This window comes from Eleutherodactylus coqui, chromosome 9 (assembly GCF_035609145.1).
Source record: "Eleutherodactylus coqui strain aEleCoq1 chromosome 9, aEleCoq1.hap1, whole genome shotgun sequence".
Taxonomy (NCBI): domain Eukaryota; kingdom Metazoa; phylum Chordata; class Amphibia; order Anura; family Eleutherodactylidae; genus Eleutherodactylus; species Eleutherodactylus coqui.
The window spans coordinates 12,240,177-12,258,920 of NC_089845.1; the positions used below are offsets into that span (position 1 = coordinate 12,240,177).

Here is an 18,744-nt window from a genome sequence, read left to right on the forward strand (position 1 = left end):
ATGAAGGCTCTAGTACCCTGTTGGGCTGCCTCTAGCTTGGATACAAGATGAGAAACAGGCAGCCATGGAGGCTCTAGTACCCTATTGTACTGCCTCTAGCTTGGATACAAGATGTGATGCAGGTGGACATGGAGGCTCTAGTACCCTGTTGGGCTGCCTCTAGCTTGGATACAAGATATGATACAGGTGGGAATGGAAGCTCTAGTACCCTGTTGTACTGCTTCTAGCTTGGCGACAAGATGTGATACGGGTAGGCATAGATGCTCTAGTACCCTGTTGTAGCGCCTCTAGCTTAGATATAAGATGTGCTACGGGTGGGCATGGAGGCTCTAGTACCCTGTTGTGCCGCCTGTAGCTTGAATATGTTAACTAAATTCTTCAGATCAGGTAGAAGTAAAATGAGTCGTATACGACCACATCCTTTTAATAAAACAGAAGACGCATGCTGAGTTTAGTCAAAGGGAAAAGCAGCTCTGAGCTATTGAACTGCCCCCCATTATCTTTTTTTTTAAACTCGTTTTATTGAACAATATGTATTTCGTACATTGCATGAACAAACAACTTTGGTTACATCATAGGCTCTTGTGATTATGTAATTACCTTTAAATACGTTACATTAACATATGCTGGTATTGAATACAGTGTGGCGGTATATTTGCTCATGGTGTCAGTGGAGGGCCGTAACTTTCTCGTGTTTTACCCGTTCGTTCTACATACGGTTGCTCTCAGCAGGCTTTGGAATCTGTCTTGCGTCAATATTGTACTTGTTGATCCGCACCATCTTTCCCATACCTTATCGAATTTATCGGGGCATTTTCTATTTTTGTATACTATTTTTTCATATGGTAGGATAGCATTCACTATGTTCTGCCATTTTGAGAGTGTCGGGGGGTGTCTATCCATCCATCGCAAGGCTATTGCCTTGCGGGCGTAGAATAGTGTTTTAGTGAGGAATACCCTGTCGTGGTATTGCCACTGCTCTTCGTCTAGAATGCCCAGTAGGCATACTGCTGGATCTTGTGGTACCGGTATTCCCATCAGTTGGGTTAGGAATTCTGTGATTTCTCCCCAGTATTCGTAGATGTTGGGGCAGCTCCATATTAGATGGTTGAAGTTTGCATTGGGGGCTCTACACCTATGGCATTGATTTGTGGGTATCTTCTTCATTTTGTGCAGTCTGATCGGTGTCAGATAGCACTGGTGTAGTATATATAATTGAGTCAGTTTGTTGTTTGCGGCTGGTGATACCGCGGTGTACGTGGACATTGCGGTTTCCCAGTCTTCACTGGTGAGAGTGGGGATGAGCTCTTTCCATCTCTCCACCACTGTCATTGGCGTTTCGGGGATCTTGGATTGTAATAGGTGGGTGTACAACGCCGATATCCATCCTTTGGGTCCCTGGGTGCACAGTATACCTATTAACGGGTACTGAGAGAAGGGTTGCCTGGGTTCTGGGAATTGTGCTGTTAAGGCGTTCCTAAGTTGTAGGTACCTGTAGAAGCCAGTTCTTGGGATTTGGTGTAGTTGTTGTAGTTGTTCAAAGGAAATTAGTACTTGGTCAGTATACAGGTGTTCTAAGGTAGTGACTCCTACCGTGTTTCCCCGAAAATAAGACAGTGTCTTATATTAATTTTTGTTCAAAAAGGTTTAACTTTTTTACATGTATAGCTGCCTGGACACTATTTAAATTGACTTTTTTAATTAACTGTTAGCAGGGCTTAATTTTGGAGAAGGGCTTATATTTCAAGCATCCTCAGAAAGCCTGAAAAATCATTTTGCATTCTCAAAAATTCTGGAAAATCATGCTATGTCTTATTTTCAGGGTATGTCTTATTTTCAGGGAAACAGGGTAGATTTATCCAGAATTGTTTGTCTGGTAGATTCATCAGGTGCGGTAATGTTCTATTGTCCCATAAAGGGGTCTCCAGAGGGGTGCCATCTCGTTTGGTCAGTAGTTTGCATGCCTGCCATACATTGGTCGCAAGTCTATGGATGGGTAGCATCTGTATAGTCAACAATCCTGGCTTCTCCAGGAGATAAAATCACAGAGGTGAGGGGAAAAAAACAAACAAACACATTCACAGAAAAAGCCAAAAATACAATACCTGAAGGTCTGCAAAGCAGACACAGTCGCCATAGGCACGATCACTATAAGGCAGGCATGATCGCCATAAGGCAGGCACAATCGCCATAGGGCAGGCGCAATGGCCATAAGCCCTGAAGATATGCAGTTAGCCAGACAATAATGTGGAGGAGCAGCTTGTTCCTGGCAGGCTAATATGCAGTCACCCACTCAACCCAGCCCAGATTGGGGAGGAGTGACTGCATATACTAATAGCCTGCACATGTGAACGATACCAAAGATGCCAGCCATAGATGGGTGGTGACCCACCATACAGGATATCAATCCTGGCTGATATAACAGCGGGTTGCCCTGTATCTCTAAAGTGGGCCACACTGGCTGACATCTTGGGCTCCCCCACCAACTAGCAAACTACATACAAAAGTACTAATTAGAGATGAGCGAGCGTACTCGGAAAAGCACTACTCGCTCGAGTAATTTGCTTTATCCGAGTATCGCTGTGCTCGTCCCTGAAGATTCGGATGCCGGCACGGAGCGGGGAGCTGCAGGGGAGAGCGGGGAGGAACGGAGGGGAGATCTTTCTCTCCCTCTCTCCCGCCCGCTCTCCCCTGCTCCCCGCTGCGACTCACCTGTCAGCCGCAGCGGCACCCGAATCTTCAGGGACGAGCACAGCGATACTCGGATAAAGCAAATTACTCGAGCGAGTAGTGCTTTTCCGAGTACGCTCGCTCATCTCTAGTACTAATGCATACTAATAAAATGCGGGTGTTGGTACTGCATTTTGGCCAAAACGCATAGGCTGACGGGCCGCGACGAGGCCACACCGCTTCCGTCAGTACCTACGCTAACTCACGAAAAATTACATAAAATCACAGAGGTGAGGGGAAAAAACAAACACATTATTCACAGAAAAAGCCAAAAATACAATACCTGAAGGTCTGCAAAGCAGACACAGTCGCCATAGGCACGATCGCCATAAGGCAGGCACAATCGCCACCGGCACAATCGCCATAGGGCAGGCGCAATGGCCATAAGCCCTGAAGATATGCAGTTAGCCAGATAATAATGTGGAGGAGCAGCTTGTTCCTGGCAGGCTAATATGCAGTCACCCACTCAACCCAGCCCAGATTGGGGAGGAGTGACTGCATATACTAATAGCCTGCACATGTGAACGATACCAAAGATGCCAGCCATAGATGGGTGGTGACCCACCATACAGGATATCAACCCTGGCTGATATAACAGCGGGTTGCCCTGTATCTCTAAAGTGGGCCACACTGGCTGACATCTTGGGCTCCCCCACCAACTAGCAAACTACATACAAAAGTACTAATGCATACTAATAAAATGCGGGTGTTGGTACTGCATTTTGGCCAAAACGCATAGACTGACGGGCTGCGACAAGGCCACACCGCTTCCGTCAGTACCTACGCTAACTCACGAAAAATTACATAAAATCACAGAGGTGAGGGGAAAAAAAACAAACACATTATTCACAGAAAAAGCGAAAAATACAATACCTGAAGGTCTGCAAAGCAGACACAGCCGCATTGGCACGATCGCCATAAGGCAGGCACAATCGCCACCGGCACAATCGCCGTAGGGCAGGCGCAATGGCCATAAGCCCTGAAGATATACAGTTAGCCAGACAATAATGTGGAGGAGCAGCTTGTTCCTGGCAGGCTAATATGCAGTCACCCACTCAACCCAGCCCAGATTGGGGAGGAGTGACTGCATATACTAATAGCCTGCACATGTGAACAAGCTGCTCCTCCACATTATTGTCTGGCTAACTGCATATCTTCAGGGCTTATGGCCATTGCGCCTGCCCTACGGCGACTGTGCCTGCCTTATGGCGATCATGCCTATGGCGACTGTGTCTGCTTTGCAGACGTTCAGGTATTGTATTTTTGGCTTTTTCTGTGAATAATGGCTTCTCCAGGAGGATCCAAAGAGATGCTTCCGAAAGGAAAAACATCAGGTGGTGCTCGGAGTTGGGGAGAGAAGAGCCCGATAGCCAGTGGCGGATATATCTGACCTGTCCCGCTAAGTAATAGAGCTTGAAGTCTGGTAGTGCCATTCCTGCCATTTCTTTAGGTCGCTGTAATGTGTCCTTTCGAAGTTGGGCTCTGGTGTTCCCCCAAATGAATGATACTATTAGGGAATTAGTTTTTTTGAAGAATTTCTGTGGTATTGTTGTTTCTGCGTGCTCTAGGCAGTATAAGTATTTGGGGAGTATTATCATTTTTATGAGGTTTATTCTGCCTGCTACCGACAGTGGCAGAGAGCTCCAGGATTTCAGTTTTAGTTGTAGGGTTGTCAGTAAGGGGGTGATGTTTAGGTCGAGGCTCAGGGTGTGGTCTCTAGTAATATGGATCCCGAGGTATTTAAACTGGGGGGTGACTTGTAGGTTACAGAATACCTCCCTCGTCTGCCAACCCTCTGGTCTTAAAGGCATATATGCGGATTTCTGCCAATTTATACGGAGGCCTGAGAAATTCCCAAATTGGTTTATTAGGGTGATAGCTAGTGGTAGGGTGTTCTTGGGGTCCGACATATATAATATTATGTCGTCTGCATATAGCCCTATCCTGTCTTCTCTGGGTCCCACTTGGACACCTCCATATGAGGCGTGCTGTCGGATCCTCAAGGCCAGGGGCTCTATGGCAATTGTGAACAGGAGAGGAGAAAGCGGGCAGCCCTGTCGGGTCCCCCTGTGAAGCAGGAAGGAGGTGGAGGTCAGGCCGTTTACCACTACTCTAGCCGTTGGTGCCTTGTATAGAATAGAGATCCATCTAATGAATGATTCCCTGAATCCAAACTTCCGTAGGGTCCTCATCAAGTATGGCCATTCAACCGAGTCGAATGCCTTAGCTGCATCTAATGAAGCCAAGGCCCAGTCCGATCTTCACCTCCACCCCACCTGCGTAATTACCTGCGTCCTTCTAATGTTGTCTGACGTGGACATTCCAGGAATAAAGCCTGTTTGGTCTGGGTGTATAATATCTTTTATGGCTTGGTTTAGGCATGAAGCCAGTATTTTAGTAAGGATTTTATAGTCCGTATTCAGTAATGAAATTGGCCTATACGAACTACAGTCTTCTGTTTTTTTTTCCGGCTTTAGGATGAGGACTATGGTGGCTTCTAGCATTGATTCTGGGAGCTGCTTTTTGTGTTCATATAGGGAGAGTAGGTGTGGTATTATTTCTTTTTTGTATTGTTGATAGACCTCTATTGGTAAACCATCCGGCCCCGGGGTTTTGTTCTTTGCCATGTCGTTTATTGCTTCCTCAATCTCCTCGTTTGTTATGGGGGAGTCTAATAGGGACTTGTGGGCGTCTTGTAGCTCTGGGAATATTATGTCTGCTAAGTAGATTTCCAAGTCCTCTGGTGAATAGTCAGTTCGTGTTTGGTAAAAATCATTATAATATTGTTGAAATCTATTTAGAATCTCTTTTGGGTCTGTGAGTGTTGCTCCTTGGGCTGATTTGACTCTCAGTACAGTCGGGGGCGCAGTTTCCTGCCGGGCCATCCAGGCTAATAGTTTGCTAGATTGATTTCCCAGTTCAAAAAAGGACTGTCGGGTATAGAAAAAGGTTTCTCTAGGCTTTTTCTCTTAAGTATAGTAGGTAATCCCTGCCCGTCTGGAGCCATCTGTCTCTTTTAGTGTCTGTTGGGTCTGCAATAAATTCTCTCTCTAGCAGTTGGCATTGCTCTGCTAATTTTTCTCCTTCTCGTGAAGTGGCTTTTTTTTATAAAGGAGATTGAGGATCTGAAGCATCCTCTGAGGTAAGACTTGAATGCCTCCCACACTAGCGTCTTGTCTGAGTGTGCCTCATGTGCTTCATAGTAGATTTGAATTTGGCCCGGTATGCGATCGTTAGGGCCGAACAGCGAGAGCCAGAATGGATGTATTTTAAGTCTTTTATGTAAAGTCAGACTTGGGTTTTTAAGGGCCATACGGATTGGTGAGTGATCCGAGATTCCACGATGGAGGAACTCTATGGAGTTGACTTTAGAAAATAATGAAGGAGACCCGAATATGTAATCAATTCGACTAAGCGCGTGGTTGTGGGCTGCGTGGCAGGTAAATTCTTGTGATTGTGGATGAAATATGCGCCACAAATCCAGCCACCCCGTCACTGATATGATAGAAGCCAATCGGGTCATGCCGATGTCTCCCCCTCTCCGAGCACCACCCCCAAATCTATCCGCAAGGGGGTCCATTACCATATTCATATCTCCCATGCAGATAATGGTTGCATCTGGTGAGAATGATGCAAATTGAATGCCGTCTGCTAAAATAGCTGTTGTTGCTGGTGGTGGGTTATAGCAGCATAACAAGACATATGGGTCATTGTTGATTTTAGTTCTTACAAATATATATCTCCCCTCTGGATCTCTTTTAATTTGTTCTACTTTCCATCTTAGTGACCTTCCTATTAGTAGAGACACCCCTCTGGAGTATGTCGTGTGACACTAGTGAGCGGACCACTGAACCCATGGCTTTAACAGGACTTTTGTAGTTTCTGGTGTAAGGTGGGTCTCCTGCAGACATAGTACATGCGGCTGCAGGAGCGTATTAAGGAGTTTATTGCTGATCGCTTTCTGGCTGATCCCATGCCCCTGACATTCCACGACACGAAAATTACCTCCGCCATAGGCAAGGACAGGTAGATGGAGTCCGGATAAATTTCTCTATAGTTTTCTGTCTGTCAGGAGTTCCCCCATGACACCCGGTTACATTTTTATCATACGTCATGCAACTGTATTTCAGTACATTTCTAATAACAATATAGAGCACTTGATGTATACAACTCTTAAACATTGCGGTAATATATTACCAACTTAGAACTTAAACAGCTTGTCTTTAAACAAAGATTAAATTTAAATGTTTTCTCTACTGCGATAAAATTCGTGGCGAACTAGTATTGGGGAGAACCTACGTAGTATAGCTTTAATATTGGCTATACTTAAGGTATTGTTATGTTAGTGAAACAATAGTAAAAGCCGCCCATAGCCTGGTAAGTTTTTACTGGGTGGGCCCCCTTGGGAGGGAGGGGGGGGGGAGTTTTCTCCTCTCTGGGCTTTTTAAAGTCGCGTTTATTCTATTTGAGTATTGAGTTGGGCTGAAGGGTGAGGAGGGGGAAGAGAGGAGGCGGGGGGGGGGGGGGGGGAGACACGGTAGGTCGGGGGGGGGGGGAGGAAGCGCAGGCTGTTAGTACTTGGGGAGAGGTCATCTTGCCGCTGTAATCTGAGGGGTTTGGGCTGAGTGTTTATCCTAGGCAGTAGGGGATTCAGTTCTGTGCCTCAGGTTTAGACATTAACACATTATTTCTAGGGCGTTATTACTGGCATATATTAAAAGAGCTTTAGGTATACATTTGCATATTTATACTAGAGTCCCGTCACCTAGAGGAAGGAAGGAAAATGGTTATGTATACATTACAGTCCTTCTGGTGGACGTCTGGTAGCCAGCCAATTTTCTGCTTCAGATGGTGAAGTAAAGAAGTGGGTGCGTTCTCCATCTACTACTCGTAGTCGTGCTGGGTATGCCATGGAGTACGATATTTGCAGGTCTCGTAGTTGCCTTTTGATTCCGAAGAATGATGCCCGTTGTTTCTGGAGATCTGCTGAGAAATCCGGGAATATGGATATTGTAGCGTTGTCGTACCGCAGGGGACCTCCTTTTCTTGCAGCTTGTAGGATTATGTCCCTATCGCGGGAGTTAAGTAGTTTCGCCAGTAGGGGTCTAGGTGGTGCCCCAGGTATGGGTGGTTTCATGGGCACCCGGTGGGCTCGTTCGATTACAAAGACTTGTGAGAGTCCTGCGTTAGGGAAAAGTTTACAGAGCCATTTCTCCATAAATTCTTCCGGTCTCTGCCCTTCAGCTCGTTCTGGTAGACCCACTATGCGTAAATTATTCCGCCGTGAACGGTTTTCGAGGTCGTCCGCTTTTTGTCTCCAATATTCGGCTTTTTGTGTGAGGTCGCGTATCGTGGCTGACATTGGGGAGACAGTGTCATCTAGTGTAGAAATTCTATCTTCTGTGCTTGTGACTCGTTCTCTCAAATTTTGAAGATCTTGCCTTAGTAGGCTTACGTCCACCTTTACTTCGTTGATTTTGCCAGTAAGAGTAGCGGTAGACATCTGTATTGCGGATAAAAGTTGTTTGGACAGTTGTTGTAGGGTTTGGACCGTGCCCTCAGGTGGTCTTGGGCTGGCGTCTTTTGCCGCTGACGTTCCTGCTGTGACAGGTATAGCTGGTTCAGGGCCAGGGCATCTTCCCTGGCGAATGCTTTTAGTTTGTCGGCTGCATGGTTCTGTCTAGAAGGGCCCATTGTGATATCTTTTGGTGTTTCTCTTTTGAGAGAGGTGGTCTATCGGATATTGGATTCCCGACAGGGGGCCTATAAATGTCTCTGCTCTTTTGCACAGACTCTTTGGGGTATGTGCTTTGTGTATTGATTAGTGGATGCTCCGCTGCTTAAGGGGCTGCTGTGGTTGCACTTTAATGGTTGCTGTGGCACAGGTAGCGCCCTTTGGTCAAGCATGTAGTGTTCACAATATTCTGGGCACTCCTGTGTTCTCCCCCCTTTTCTCTGGGTGGCTGCTGGCTGTGCTGTATCTTCTGCTTGCTAGGAGCCAGCAGTTATGCACTCCTGGAGATGGCCTCGGTATCGTGGTGCTGGTGAGTATTTCCCTCACTGGGCTGTAGGTGCCGCTTTATGTGTTACTTGCTCTCTTCAGCGTCCCCCTTGGTCCCCCCGCGGTTGTGGCGGGAAAGATCGCAGCTCCCATTCTCAGGGCTATGTATAGACGCCGCTTCCGCTACTCTCCCCTCCGCTTCCCCGCTCAGTCAGCCCCGTCGCCGCGCTGTTTCTGCCGTTCCAGGAGCCTCTTCTGTGCGCTCCCCGAGTCTCCTTTCTCCCCGCGGCCGGCGCTGTGTTAAAGATGGCGGCGGCAGCGGTCGCGGCGTCGTGGGTCTGCCGCCGATGTTACCTCCGCGGTGGGTGCTGTGTTCACTCTGCGGGTGGCTCGGCCTCCTCTCCCCTCACTGCAGGTGGTGTTTGTTGGGTCCAGGGGCCCTCAGGATGGGTTCAGGATAACGTTTTGGGTCGGCTTAGGCAGGAGCCTCTCCCACATGCGGCCGGTCTGCTCGGCTGCTTGGCCACACCCCCCATTATCTTTTATAGTAGATAAAAATAGGCATTACAAAATATACAGAAAATAGGTTGTCCAACTAGTATGACAAAATCAAAGTAGAGCTTCACTCATTAGGAGAGCTTTAAACTAGAACAATATGGGAAGGGAAGTGAAAGGCCAGGTAAACATATACAGCTAAATAATACATTTAAGAACCTCGCTATTAGAAGTGGAAAGAAAGAACAAAGACAAATAATTCTGAAGGAAAGTAAAGGAGCGAAAGACACCGATCACAAACTAAAATATTTTTACACAAATGCCCAGAGCATGGGAAACAAAAGGAGAATTGGAGCTCTTAACACAGGAAGAGAAATATGATGTCATAGGCATCACAGTAACTTGTTGGAATGATACACATGATTGGAATACAAGGCTTGAAGGATACGACTTATTTATGTGAAACAAACCTAATAAAAGGGGAGGAGGTGTTGTGTTGTATGTTAGGAAAACATTCATCTCCTCTGAGATTTAAGCTTTAGAGCATGGTAGCTCTGTAGATAATGTTTGGGTAATGTGGCAAGTCGAGGATTACTCGCCTCTGGATCGGCCACCTTTCTACCCGGAGTGCCAACCACATGCACAGAAACTGCTCAGGAGACGTGGATTTCTTTATCTGACTCCTGCCAGACTATATTTGTCATCATATCACACAGCGGGAACAGAGTCCAAATCAACATTCTTCAGTAAAACAATGTCCATATAAGCACCTTAACTTGGGTGTGAGTCCAGGGTTGTTGTCCCTGTCGGACTCTGGCCTTTGTTAGGCCACCAGCCTGCAGCACCTTAGCTCTGCTGCGCTGGTCCCCTCCCCCCTGATTCTGGCAGGAACTGGCCCTTTTCTACTTCCTGCTCCACCCCTTTGTGTTAACCCTCACACCAGAAGTCCTGTCTGCAGCCTTCTACAGACCCTTCTTAGTACTGCACTACTACAGTAAGAATACAAGGAGAGAAAAACAGAAAGGACACCATTTACTATAGGCCACCTGGACAAGCAGAAGATATGGAGGAACTCTTTCTACATCAGATGGCCGAGCTCTTGAAAAAGCATGACATAGTGATCATTGGAGAGTTTAACTATCTAGACATTTGTTGGGAATCTCTCTCAGGTAAAAGTAATGGATCCAGCAAATTCTTATCCGCTCTTGCTAACAACTTTATCTTCCAAAAGGTAGAGGAGAAAACAAGAGGATCTGCTATCTTGGACCTAATTCTTACCAACAGGGAGGGAACGATTGAGGAAGTAAGAGTGGCAGGGACTTCAGGAGGCAATGATCATGCTATTCTTGAATTTTGGATAAAAAGAGGAGGAAGACCTGAGAAGATTCAGACCTCGAGGTTGGATTTCAGAAAGGCAGATTTTAATGAACTCAGAAAGAGGATAGGAAGAATCCAATGGCTGGATGTTCATAAGGACAAAAATGTCCAAGAAGTTTGGAAAATATTGTGAAATGAGATTCTCAAAGCACAATCGTTAACAATCCCTAAAAGAAGGAAGAATGGGAAGCATTTAAAGAGACCAGGATGGATGAACACATAACTTGTGCACATGTTAAAAATAAAGAAATATATTTTTATCAAATGGAAAGAGGGGGGAATATCTAAAGAATATAATGTGGTCTGCAGAAACTGTAGGGCAAGTGTCAGAAAAGCTAAAGCTAATAATGAATTGATGCTTGCAACAGAGGGCAAAAGCAATAAAAAAGGATTTGGGGGTATGTCAAAAGCAAAAGAAAAGTCAAAGATGCTATTGGATGCTTACAGGATGAAAATGGTGAATTGTTTAAGAATGATGTTGAAAAGGCCGAATTCCTATTTTGTATCTGTTTTCTCTCAGAAAGTAGGTGTAACAACAGCTGATCTTCACTATGCTATTGGGGGAATAAAAGAATGCAGGCTATCTATAATCAGAGAGATGGTGAGGGAACACATAGGTAACTTAAATGAATTCAAGTCTCAAGGTCCAGATTAATTACATCCTAGGATACTAAATGAAGCAGCGGAGGTAATTGCAGAACCACTTGCCATAATCTTTGAAAATTCCTGGAGAACAGTAGAAGTCCCAGAAGACTGGAAAAGGGTAAATGTTGTTTCTATATTCAAAAAAGGGAAGAAGGTGAATTCAAGAAACTACAGGCCTGTGAGCCTGACTTTTATAAGTCATGCCAGGCTAATCTAATTTCCTTCTATGACAGAATCACCAACTGGGTAGATCAAGGAAATGCGGTGAAGATATTGTATATCTTGACTTTAGTAAAGCATTTGAAAAAGTATCTCATACCATACTTATTGAAAAAATGACCAAAAATAGGATAGACAAGGCAACTGTTAGGTGGATTCACAACTGACTGAGTGATCAAAGAGTGGTTTTAAATGGCTGCACATCTAAGTGGAAGAATTATCAAGTTGGGTACCACAAGGCTCTGTCCTTGGACCGGTGTTCAAGATTTTTTATAAATGATCTGGAGAAGGGAATTGATGGGAAACTGATCAAATTTGCCAATGACACAAAGTTGGGAGGGATAGCTAACACTGGGGAAGAGAAGTAGAGAGTATTCAAAAAGATCTAGAAAAGCTTGACAAGTGAGCAACAGAATGGTATTTACAAGGAGAAATGCAAAGCCCTAGATCTGGGCAAGAATAATGAAAAAAGCACATACAGAATGGGAGAAATTGGGCTAAGCAGCAGCACATGTGAAAAAGACTTGGGTATACAAATAGATCATAGACTGAACATGAGTCAACAATGTGATGCAGCAGCCAAAAAGGCAAACACAATTCTGGGATGTATTAAGAGAATCATAGAGTCTAGATCACATGAGGTCATTATCCCCCTCTACTCTTCCTTAGTCAGACCTCATCTGGAATACTGTGTCCAGTCCTGGGCACCCCACTTAAAAAAGACATTGACAAACTGGAGCAAGTTCAGAGAAGATTTACCAAGATATTGAGCGGTCTGCAAATCATGTCCTATGAGGAACGGTTAAAGGATCTGGGAATGTTTAGCTTGCAAAAAAGAAGGCTGAGAGGAGACTTAATAGCGGTCTACAAATATCTGAAGGGCTGTCACAGTGCAGAGGGATCAGCCCTATTCTCATCTGCACAAGGAAAGACTAGAAGCAATGGGATGAAACTAAAGGGAGGAGACACAAATTAGATATTTGAAAAAACTTTCTGGCAGTGAGGGTGATCAATGAGTGGAACAGGTTACCACGGGAGGTGGTGAGTTCTCCTTCAATGGAAGTGTTCAAACAAAAACTGGACAAATATCTGTCTAGGATGATTTAGTGAATCCTGCACTAAGAAGGGGGTTGGACCAGATGACCTTGGAGGTCCCTTCCAACTCTACCATTCTATGATCTATTATACCCAGGACTGTAACAAGGGGGCGCTCTAATGATTATGTATACATATATCAGGTGTCAGTACAGAGATCTCTCCCATCATTTATTATACCCAAGACTGTAACAAGGGGACACTCCAATAACTATGTATAGATATATCAGGGGTCAGTACAGAGATCTCTCCCATCATCTATCATACCCAGGACTGTAACAAGGGGGCACTCTAATAACTATGTATAGATATATCAGGGGTCAATACAAAGATCTCTCTCATCATCTATTATACCCAGGATTGTAACAAGGGAGCGCTCTAATAACTATGTATAGATATATCAGGGGTCAGTACAGAGATCTCTCCCATCATCTATCATACCCAGGACTGTAACAAGGGGGCACTCTAATAACTATGTATAGATATATCAGGGGTCAATACAAAGATCTCTCTCATCATCTATTATACCCAGGATTGTAACAAGGGAGCGCTCTAATAACTATGTATAGATATATCAGGGGTCAGTACAGAGTTCTCTCCCATCATCTATTATACCCAGGACTGTAACAAGGGGACGCTCTAATAACTATGTATAGATATATCAGGGGTCAGTACTGAGATTTCTCTTATCATCTATTATACCCAAGACTGTAAGAAGGGAGTGCTCTAATAACTATGTATACATATATCAGCGGTCAGTACAGAGATCTCTCCCATGATCTGTTTATACCCAGGACTATAACAAGCGGGTGCTCTAATAACTATGTATAATATATCAGGGGTCAGTACAGAGAGCTCTCCTATTATCTATGTATACATAGAACTGTAACAAGGGGGCGCTCTAATAACTATACATACTATGTTTCCCTGATAATAAGGCCTACCCTGATTTTCAGGGTGGAGCTTGAAATATAAGCCCTTTCTGGAAAATAAGCCCTAGCCCCACTACTTATAAAAAAAAACAATACTCACCTAGCACCTGACGTTCGCATCCCTCGCACTGGTCCGCGGTGCTCCAGCAGGCTTCTGTGTTCCCCTGCACGCCAACAGAGCAGTTCTTCCTGGTAGCGGGGCTTGAATACCCTGCTTTCAGCAAGCTAATGCTCTGATTGGTTAATTTAGTGCCACGTCAGCCAACGAATGCAGCACTCGATTAACCAATCACAGCGATTCAACGATGTCATTCACTGAATGGCTGTGATTGGTTAATCAAGAGCTGATTCTTATTGGCTGACGTGGCGCTTGCTTAAAGGGGTTGTCCCACGAAAGCAAGTGGGGTTATACACTTCTGTATGGCCATATTAATGCACTTTGTAATATACATCGTGCATTAAATATGAGCCATACAGAAGTTATTCACTTACCTGCTCCGTTGCTAGCGTCCTCGTCTCCATGGTGCCATCTAATTTCAGCGTCTAATCGCCCGATTAGACGCGCTTGCGCAGTCCGATCTTCTCCCTGGTGAATGGGGCCGCTCATGCCGGAGAGCTGGTCCTCGTAGCTCCGCCCCGTCATGTGTGCCGATTCCAGCCAATCAGGAGGCTGGAATCGGCAATGGACCGCACAGAGCCCACGGTGCACCATGGAAGAGGTCGCCGCAGCGCGGGGATTCGGGTAAGTACTAAACGGTTTTTTTTTAACACATGCATTGGGTTTGTCTCGCGCCGAACGGGGGGCCTATTGAATAAAAAAAAACCCCGTTTCGGCGCGAGACAACCCCTTTAACCATTCAGAGCATAAGCTTGTTGGAGGCAGGGTATTCAAGCCCCGCTACCAGGAAGAACTGCTTTGTTGGCGTGCATGAGGAAATGGAAGCCTGCAGCAGGGACTAAGACCAGTGTGAGAGATACGAACACCGGCTGCTAGGTAAGTATTATAAGACACCCCCCGAAAATAAGGCACTGTACCTCTTTTAAGCCAAAAATTAATATAAGACACTGTCCTATTTTTGGGAAATCACAGTAAATATATCAGGGGACAATACAAAGATCTCCCCCATCATTTATTTATACCCAGAACTGTAGCAACGGCGGTGCTCTAATAACTATGTATAGATATATCAGGGGTCAGTACAGAGATCTCTCCCATCATCTATTATACCCAGGAATGTAACAAGGGGGTGCTCTAATAACTATGTATAGATATATTAGGGGTCTGCACAGAGATCTCTCCCATCATCTTTTATACCCAGGACTGTAAAAAGTGGGCGCTCTAATAACTATCTATAATATATCAGGGGTCAGTACGCATATTTAGGATTTCAGCTGCAGCTCAGCAGCGCTGCTGATTAGACCCACCTGATTGGCTCTTGGGCACCACGTGACTACACAGCGTGCACGCGGATTGCCTTCAGCAGCCGTGCACTACACACTACAGTTAAGCAGCCGTGCACTACACACTACACTTAAGCAGCACGGGTTAGGTTTAGGGTTAGGGTTACCTAAACCTAACCCTAAACCCTAACCCCGTGCTGCTTAAGTGTAGTGCGTAGTGCACGGCTGGAAAACTGTAGTGTGTAGTGTACGGCTGCTGAAGGCAATCCGCGTGCACGCTCTGTAGTCACGTGGTGCCCAAGAGCCAATCAGGTGGCTCTAATCAGCAGCGCTGCTGAGCTGCAGCTGAAATCCTAAATATGCGGTCAGTACAGAGGTTTCTTCCATCATTTGTTTATGCCCAGGTCTATAACTGTAACAAGGGGCAACGTCTATGTCTAGAGGAAAGTAGGTTTCTACACTGTCATAGAAGGGGGTTATGGGCTGAAAGAGGAGTAAGACTAAAGAATTTTACGTACGGAATCTAATTCTATCACTTCCCGATGTCATAAAGATTATAAATTTTGCACAAGCATTGATTATGTCATAAATAGGAAAAGTTAATGAATGGGTCCCAACTCGATTATTTAATTCTAAGTGCAAAAGAATTAGCGTCCAAATTTTACGTACGGAATCTAATTCTCTCACTTCCCAGTGGCATAGAACCTTGAAATTTGGCGCAAGCATTGATTGTGTCATAAATAGAAAAAGTTAATGGGTCCCAACTCGATTTTTCAATTCTAAGCACAAAAGAATTAGCGTCCAAATTTTACGTACGGAATCTAATTCTCTCACTTCCCGGTGGCATAGAAACGTGAAATTTGGCCCGGGCATAGATTATGTCAGAAATGGGAAAAGCTAATGGGTCCCAACTCGATTATTTAGTTCTAAGCGCAAAAGAATTAGCGTCCAAATTTTATGTATGTAATTAATTCTCTCACTTCCTGATGTCATAGAAACTTGAGATTTGGCACGAGTATTGATTATGTCGTACATAGGAAAAGTTAATGGGTCCCAACTCGATTATTCTATCCTAAGTGTAAAATAATTAGCTTCCAAATTTTACGTACAGAATCTAATTCTCTCACTTCCTGATGTCATTTTATATAAAGGAAATGTCGCATGGTTACCTCCACGTGGTGTTTCCTGGGTAACGCAAAGAACCATGCAAAATGGTGAACATATTTTTTCCCTCGGTATCTCTAAAGTAACCATGACGTCATAAGATTTTCCGTGTGAACACCAGATAAACACCAGTACCAAATTAACTCGGGCGAAGCCGGGTATATCAGCTAGTATGCTATATATTTATTAATTACTGTAGAACGGTCATTGATCCAGTGAATTTTCTGACTTTGAGCCAGGAAGGAATTTTTTTCATCTTAAATGAAGAAAATTGGCTTGTACCTCATTGAGGTCTTTTTTGCCTTCCCCTGGATCAATATTGGGGAAGGTAAAAGGGCTGAGCTAGATGAACATATGTTATTTTTCAATCTAACATACTATGTTGCCATGTTTTTAAGGCAGGCAAGATTAAATTTTTGAACCAAATAAAGCACTAGAACCTCCTATATGTAATATAATACTTGTTAATTTGTATACCGTGTTTTTATTGCTCAGATGTTTCTTACGCTGAAGAGCTGTAGCAAATCTGCCTTGTGTGAACATACCTTTTAGAGTTTAGGAATGTGTATTTTATCCAGGAAAACCCTAATGTGGGTGGCACTCAGTTTTTGAATCTCTTCTTCGTCTAAGATTATTGGCATTTTTCCTATGCTGTCACCCGTTTCATACTATACTTCTTAACAGGGTCATTGCGCTTTTGTTTCAATGGGATTGACACAATGTAATTGTTAGATCCAGTATTCAGACTAACTTCTCTTTCCCTGATTCTGGCAGATGCAGGCATCGTCCTGCTCTCCTTGTAACCTGAGCTTATGCTTACCTTCTTCCAGCACTTATATGGTTAATTGCTTCAGCTCAGCGGTAGGATCTTTGCCAATCACTGCCCTATATAGCTAAGCTGGGACTTCCTTTCAGTGCTTCAATGTTGTTGTGAGTTCTGCTCTCTGACTTCCTGCAGTTATTCTGTTAGCATCTAGTGTCCTGCGTTTGGTTGTTCTTGCATCCTTCTGTCTGTAGTCTTCGCCTGTTCCTTTGTGTTATCCTTGTTAGCCTGTTTCTCCCTCTGTTTCTGTACCCCTTCCAGTCCTGTTCTGTCTTTTATTATATAGGTGTTCCGTCCTGTCAGAGTTAGCTGGTGCCTAGAGGAAGAGAACGGGGTATTTGGCTTATAGGCAAGGTCTTCCTTCTCCTTCTTACTAGCTCAGAGCAAGGTACCTTCCCTAGTTCTCATCCCCAGACTGGGTTGCAGCCATCTGGTATCTTACCTCCGTATGCCAGAGGGTCAGCTGTAAGCCTTGCTGGACTGAGCCATCACCTACCCAGTAGGTTGACACAGTGGATCCACGTCCACAGTCCTTACAGTAATCAAGATGTGATTATGTTGTAGACTCTCAATGGCCACAAACTTTTGGAACATACTGCAACTGTCACTTGGGGTGTATGGCCCATGCTGAGGAGCAGAACGTGCGTCAAGCCACTTGTAGACCACAGTCAGCGACCATAAGGTCTAGGGGGTTTGAGCGACCACAACATCTGAGGTTTATGACAGAGAATGACACACTCTATTGCCACACTTGCAAAGCAATCGTGGGGTCCAGATGTATTGGCATGACAGCTGGGTATTTAATAGAGACCCTCAGCTCTGCCATCTTAGTACTGCTATTAGGATGCATTTCATGTAAAGAAAGTAAAGTACATATTATAATTTTTTTGTCTCTTCCAGTTCAACGGAGGATCAGTTTCGATGGCAAACTCAAGGTGAGAAACAAATTCATTTATTTTTTGCCTTTTAACAGTATGTATCCAGTTCAGAACTTTTACATTAATCTCTGAAAGTACATTCTGCCATAAATATAATTGAACTTCCTTTTTCCAGCACAATATGGTTTGTTTGAATTTGCGTCCAGAATGAGTTTTAATTGTAATCAGTGTCACGAATCACACACTTTCACTACGACCAATTGTCACGGACGACGGTTTATGGGTTTGACGGACACCAACCTTTTGACATCGACACCCGGGGTAGACCCTTAAGGTCGATTTAGTTCCAGTCCCCAGAATCTGACACTTGCGCAAGATGGAGCCCAAATCACACCCTATAAGGCCTAACACACCCAACTCTTGGGAACGACACTGTGAGAGGGCATTCCCCATCACAGGTCCAACATGCTTCTAACTCTCCAAAACACTCTGCTGTCTTTTATACTTAACCCCTTAACGACCAGCCCATAGTGTTTTTACGTCCTCCCGAAGTGGGCTTTATTCTCTGAGGACGTAAAAACATGCTTCCTGCAGAGAATAATGCCCCTCGGGCTGTGGACATGACAGCTCCATGCTGTTGGTGTCCGCAGGTAGCTGACAGCATGGAGCTGTCATCCCGGGCTGTTCGGAGCCCCCCCCCCCCCCCCCCCCCGGCATTGCGATCGGCGCTATGCAATGGATAGCGCCGATCGCAAAAAAGTAAATAAAAGTGCAATAAAAGTTAAAGATTCAGCTGCTCTGATGGATCGGATCCATCGGAGCAGCTGAAATTACTCACCGATGTCCGCCACACGACTCCCCGCTGTCCCGATGCTCCGGGCGCCGTAGCCGTCCTTCTGCGCATGCGCGCCAGGCGGCATTACGTCAGCCGCATGCGCAGAAGGCCCGGCGGCGCAGGAGACTTAAAATCTCCTGGCTCCCGGC

The 18,744-nt window shown here is 45.0% G+C and overlaps 1 protein-coding gene across 2 annotated transcripts in view; it reads left to right on the forward strand.

Annotated features, from left to right (window-relative positions):
- Positions 1-18,744, forward strand: part of CTNND2 (catenin delta 2) — a 731,828-nt gene that overhangs the window by 96,058 nt on the left and 617,026 nt on the right. For both annotated transcript variants that reach the window (XM_066579126.1, XM_066579127.1), the window contains exon 4: positions 17,783-17,817. In XM_066579126.1, the coding sequence (XP_066435223.1) occupies positions 17,783-17,817 (35 nt within the window). The remainder of the gene's footprint in view (positions 1-17,782; positions 17,818-18,744) is intronic.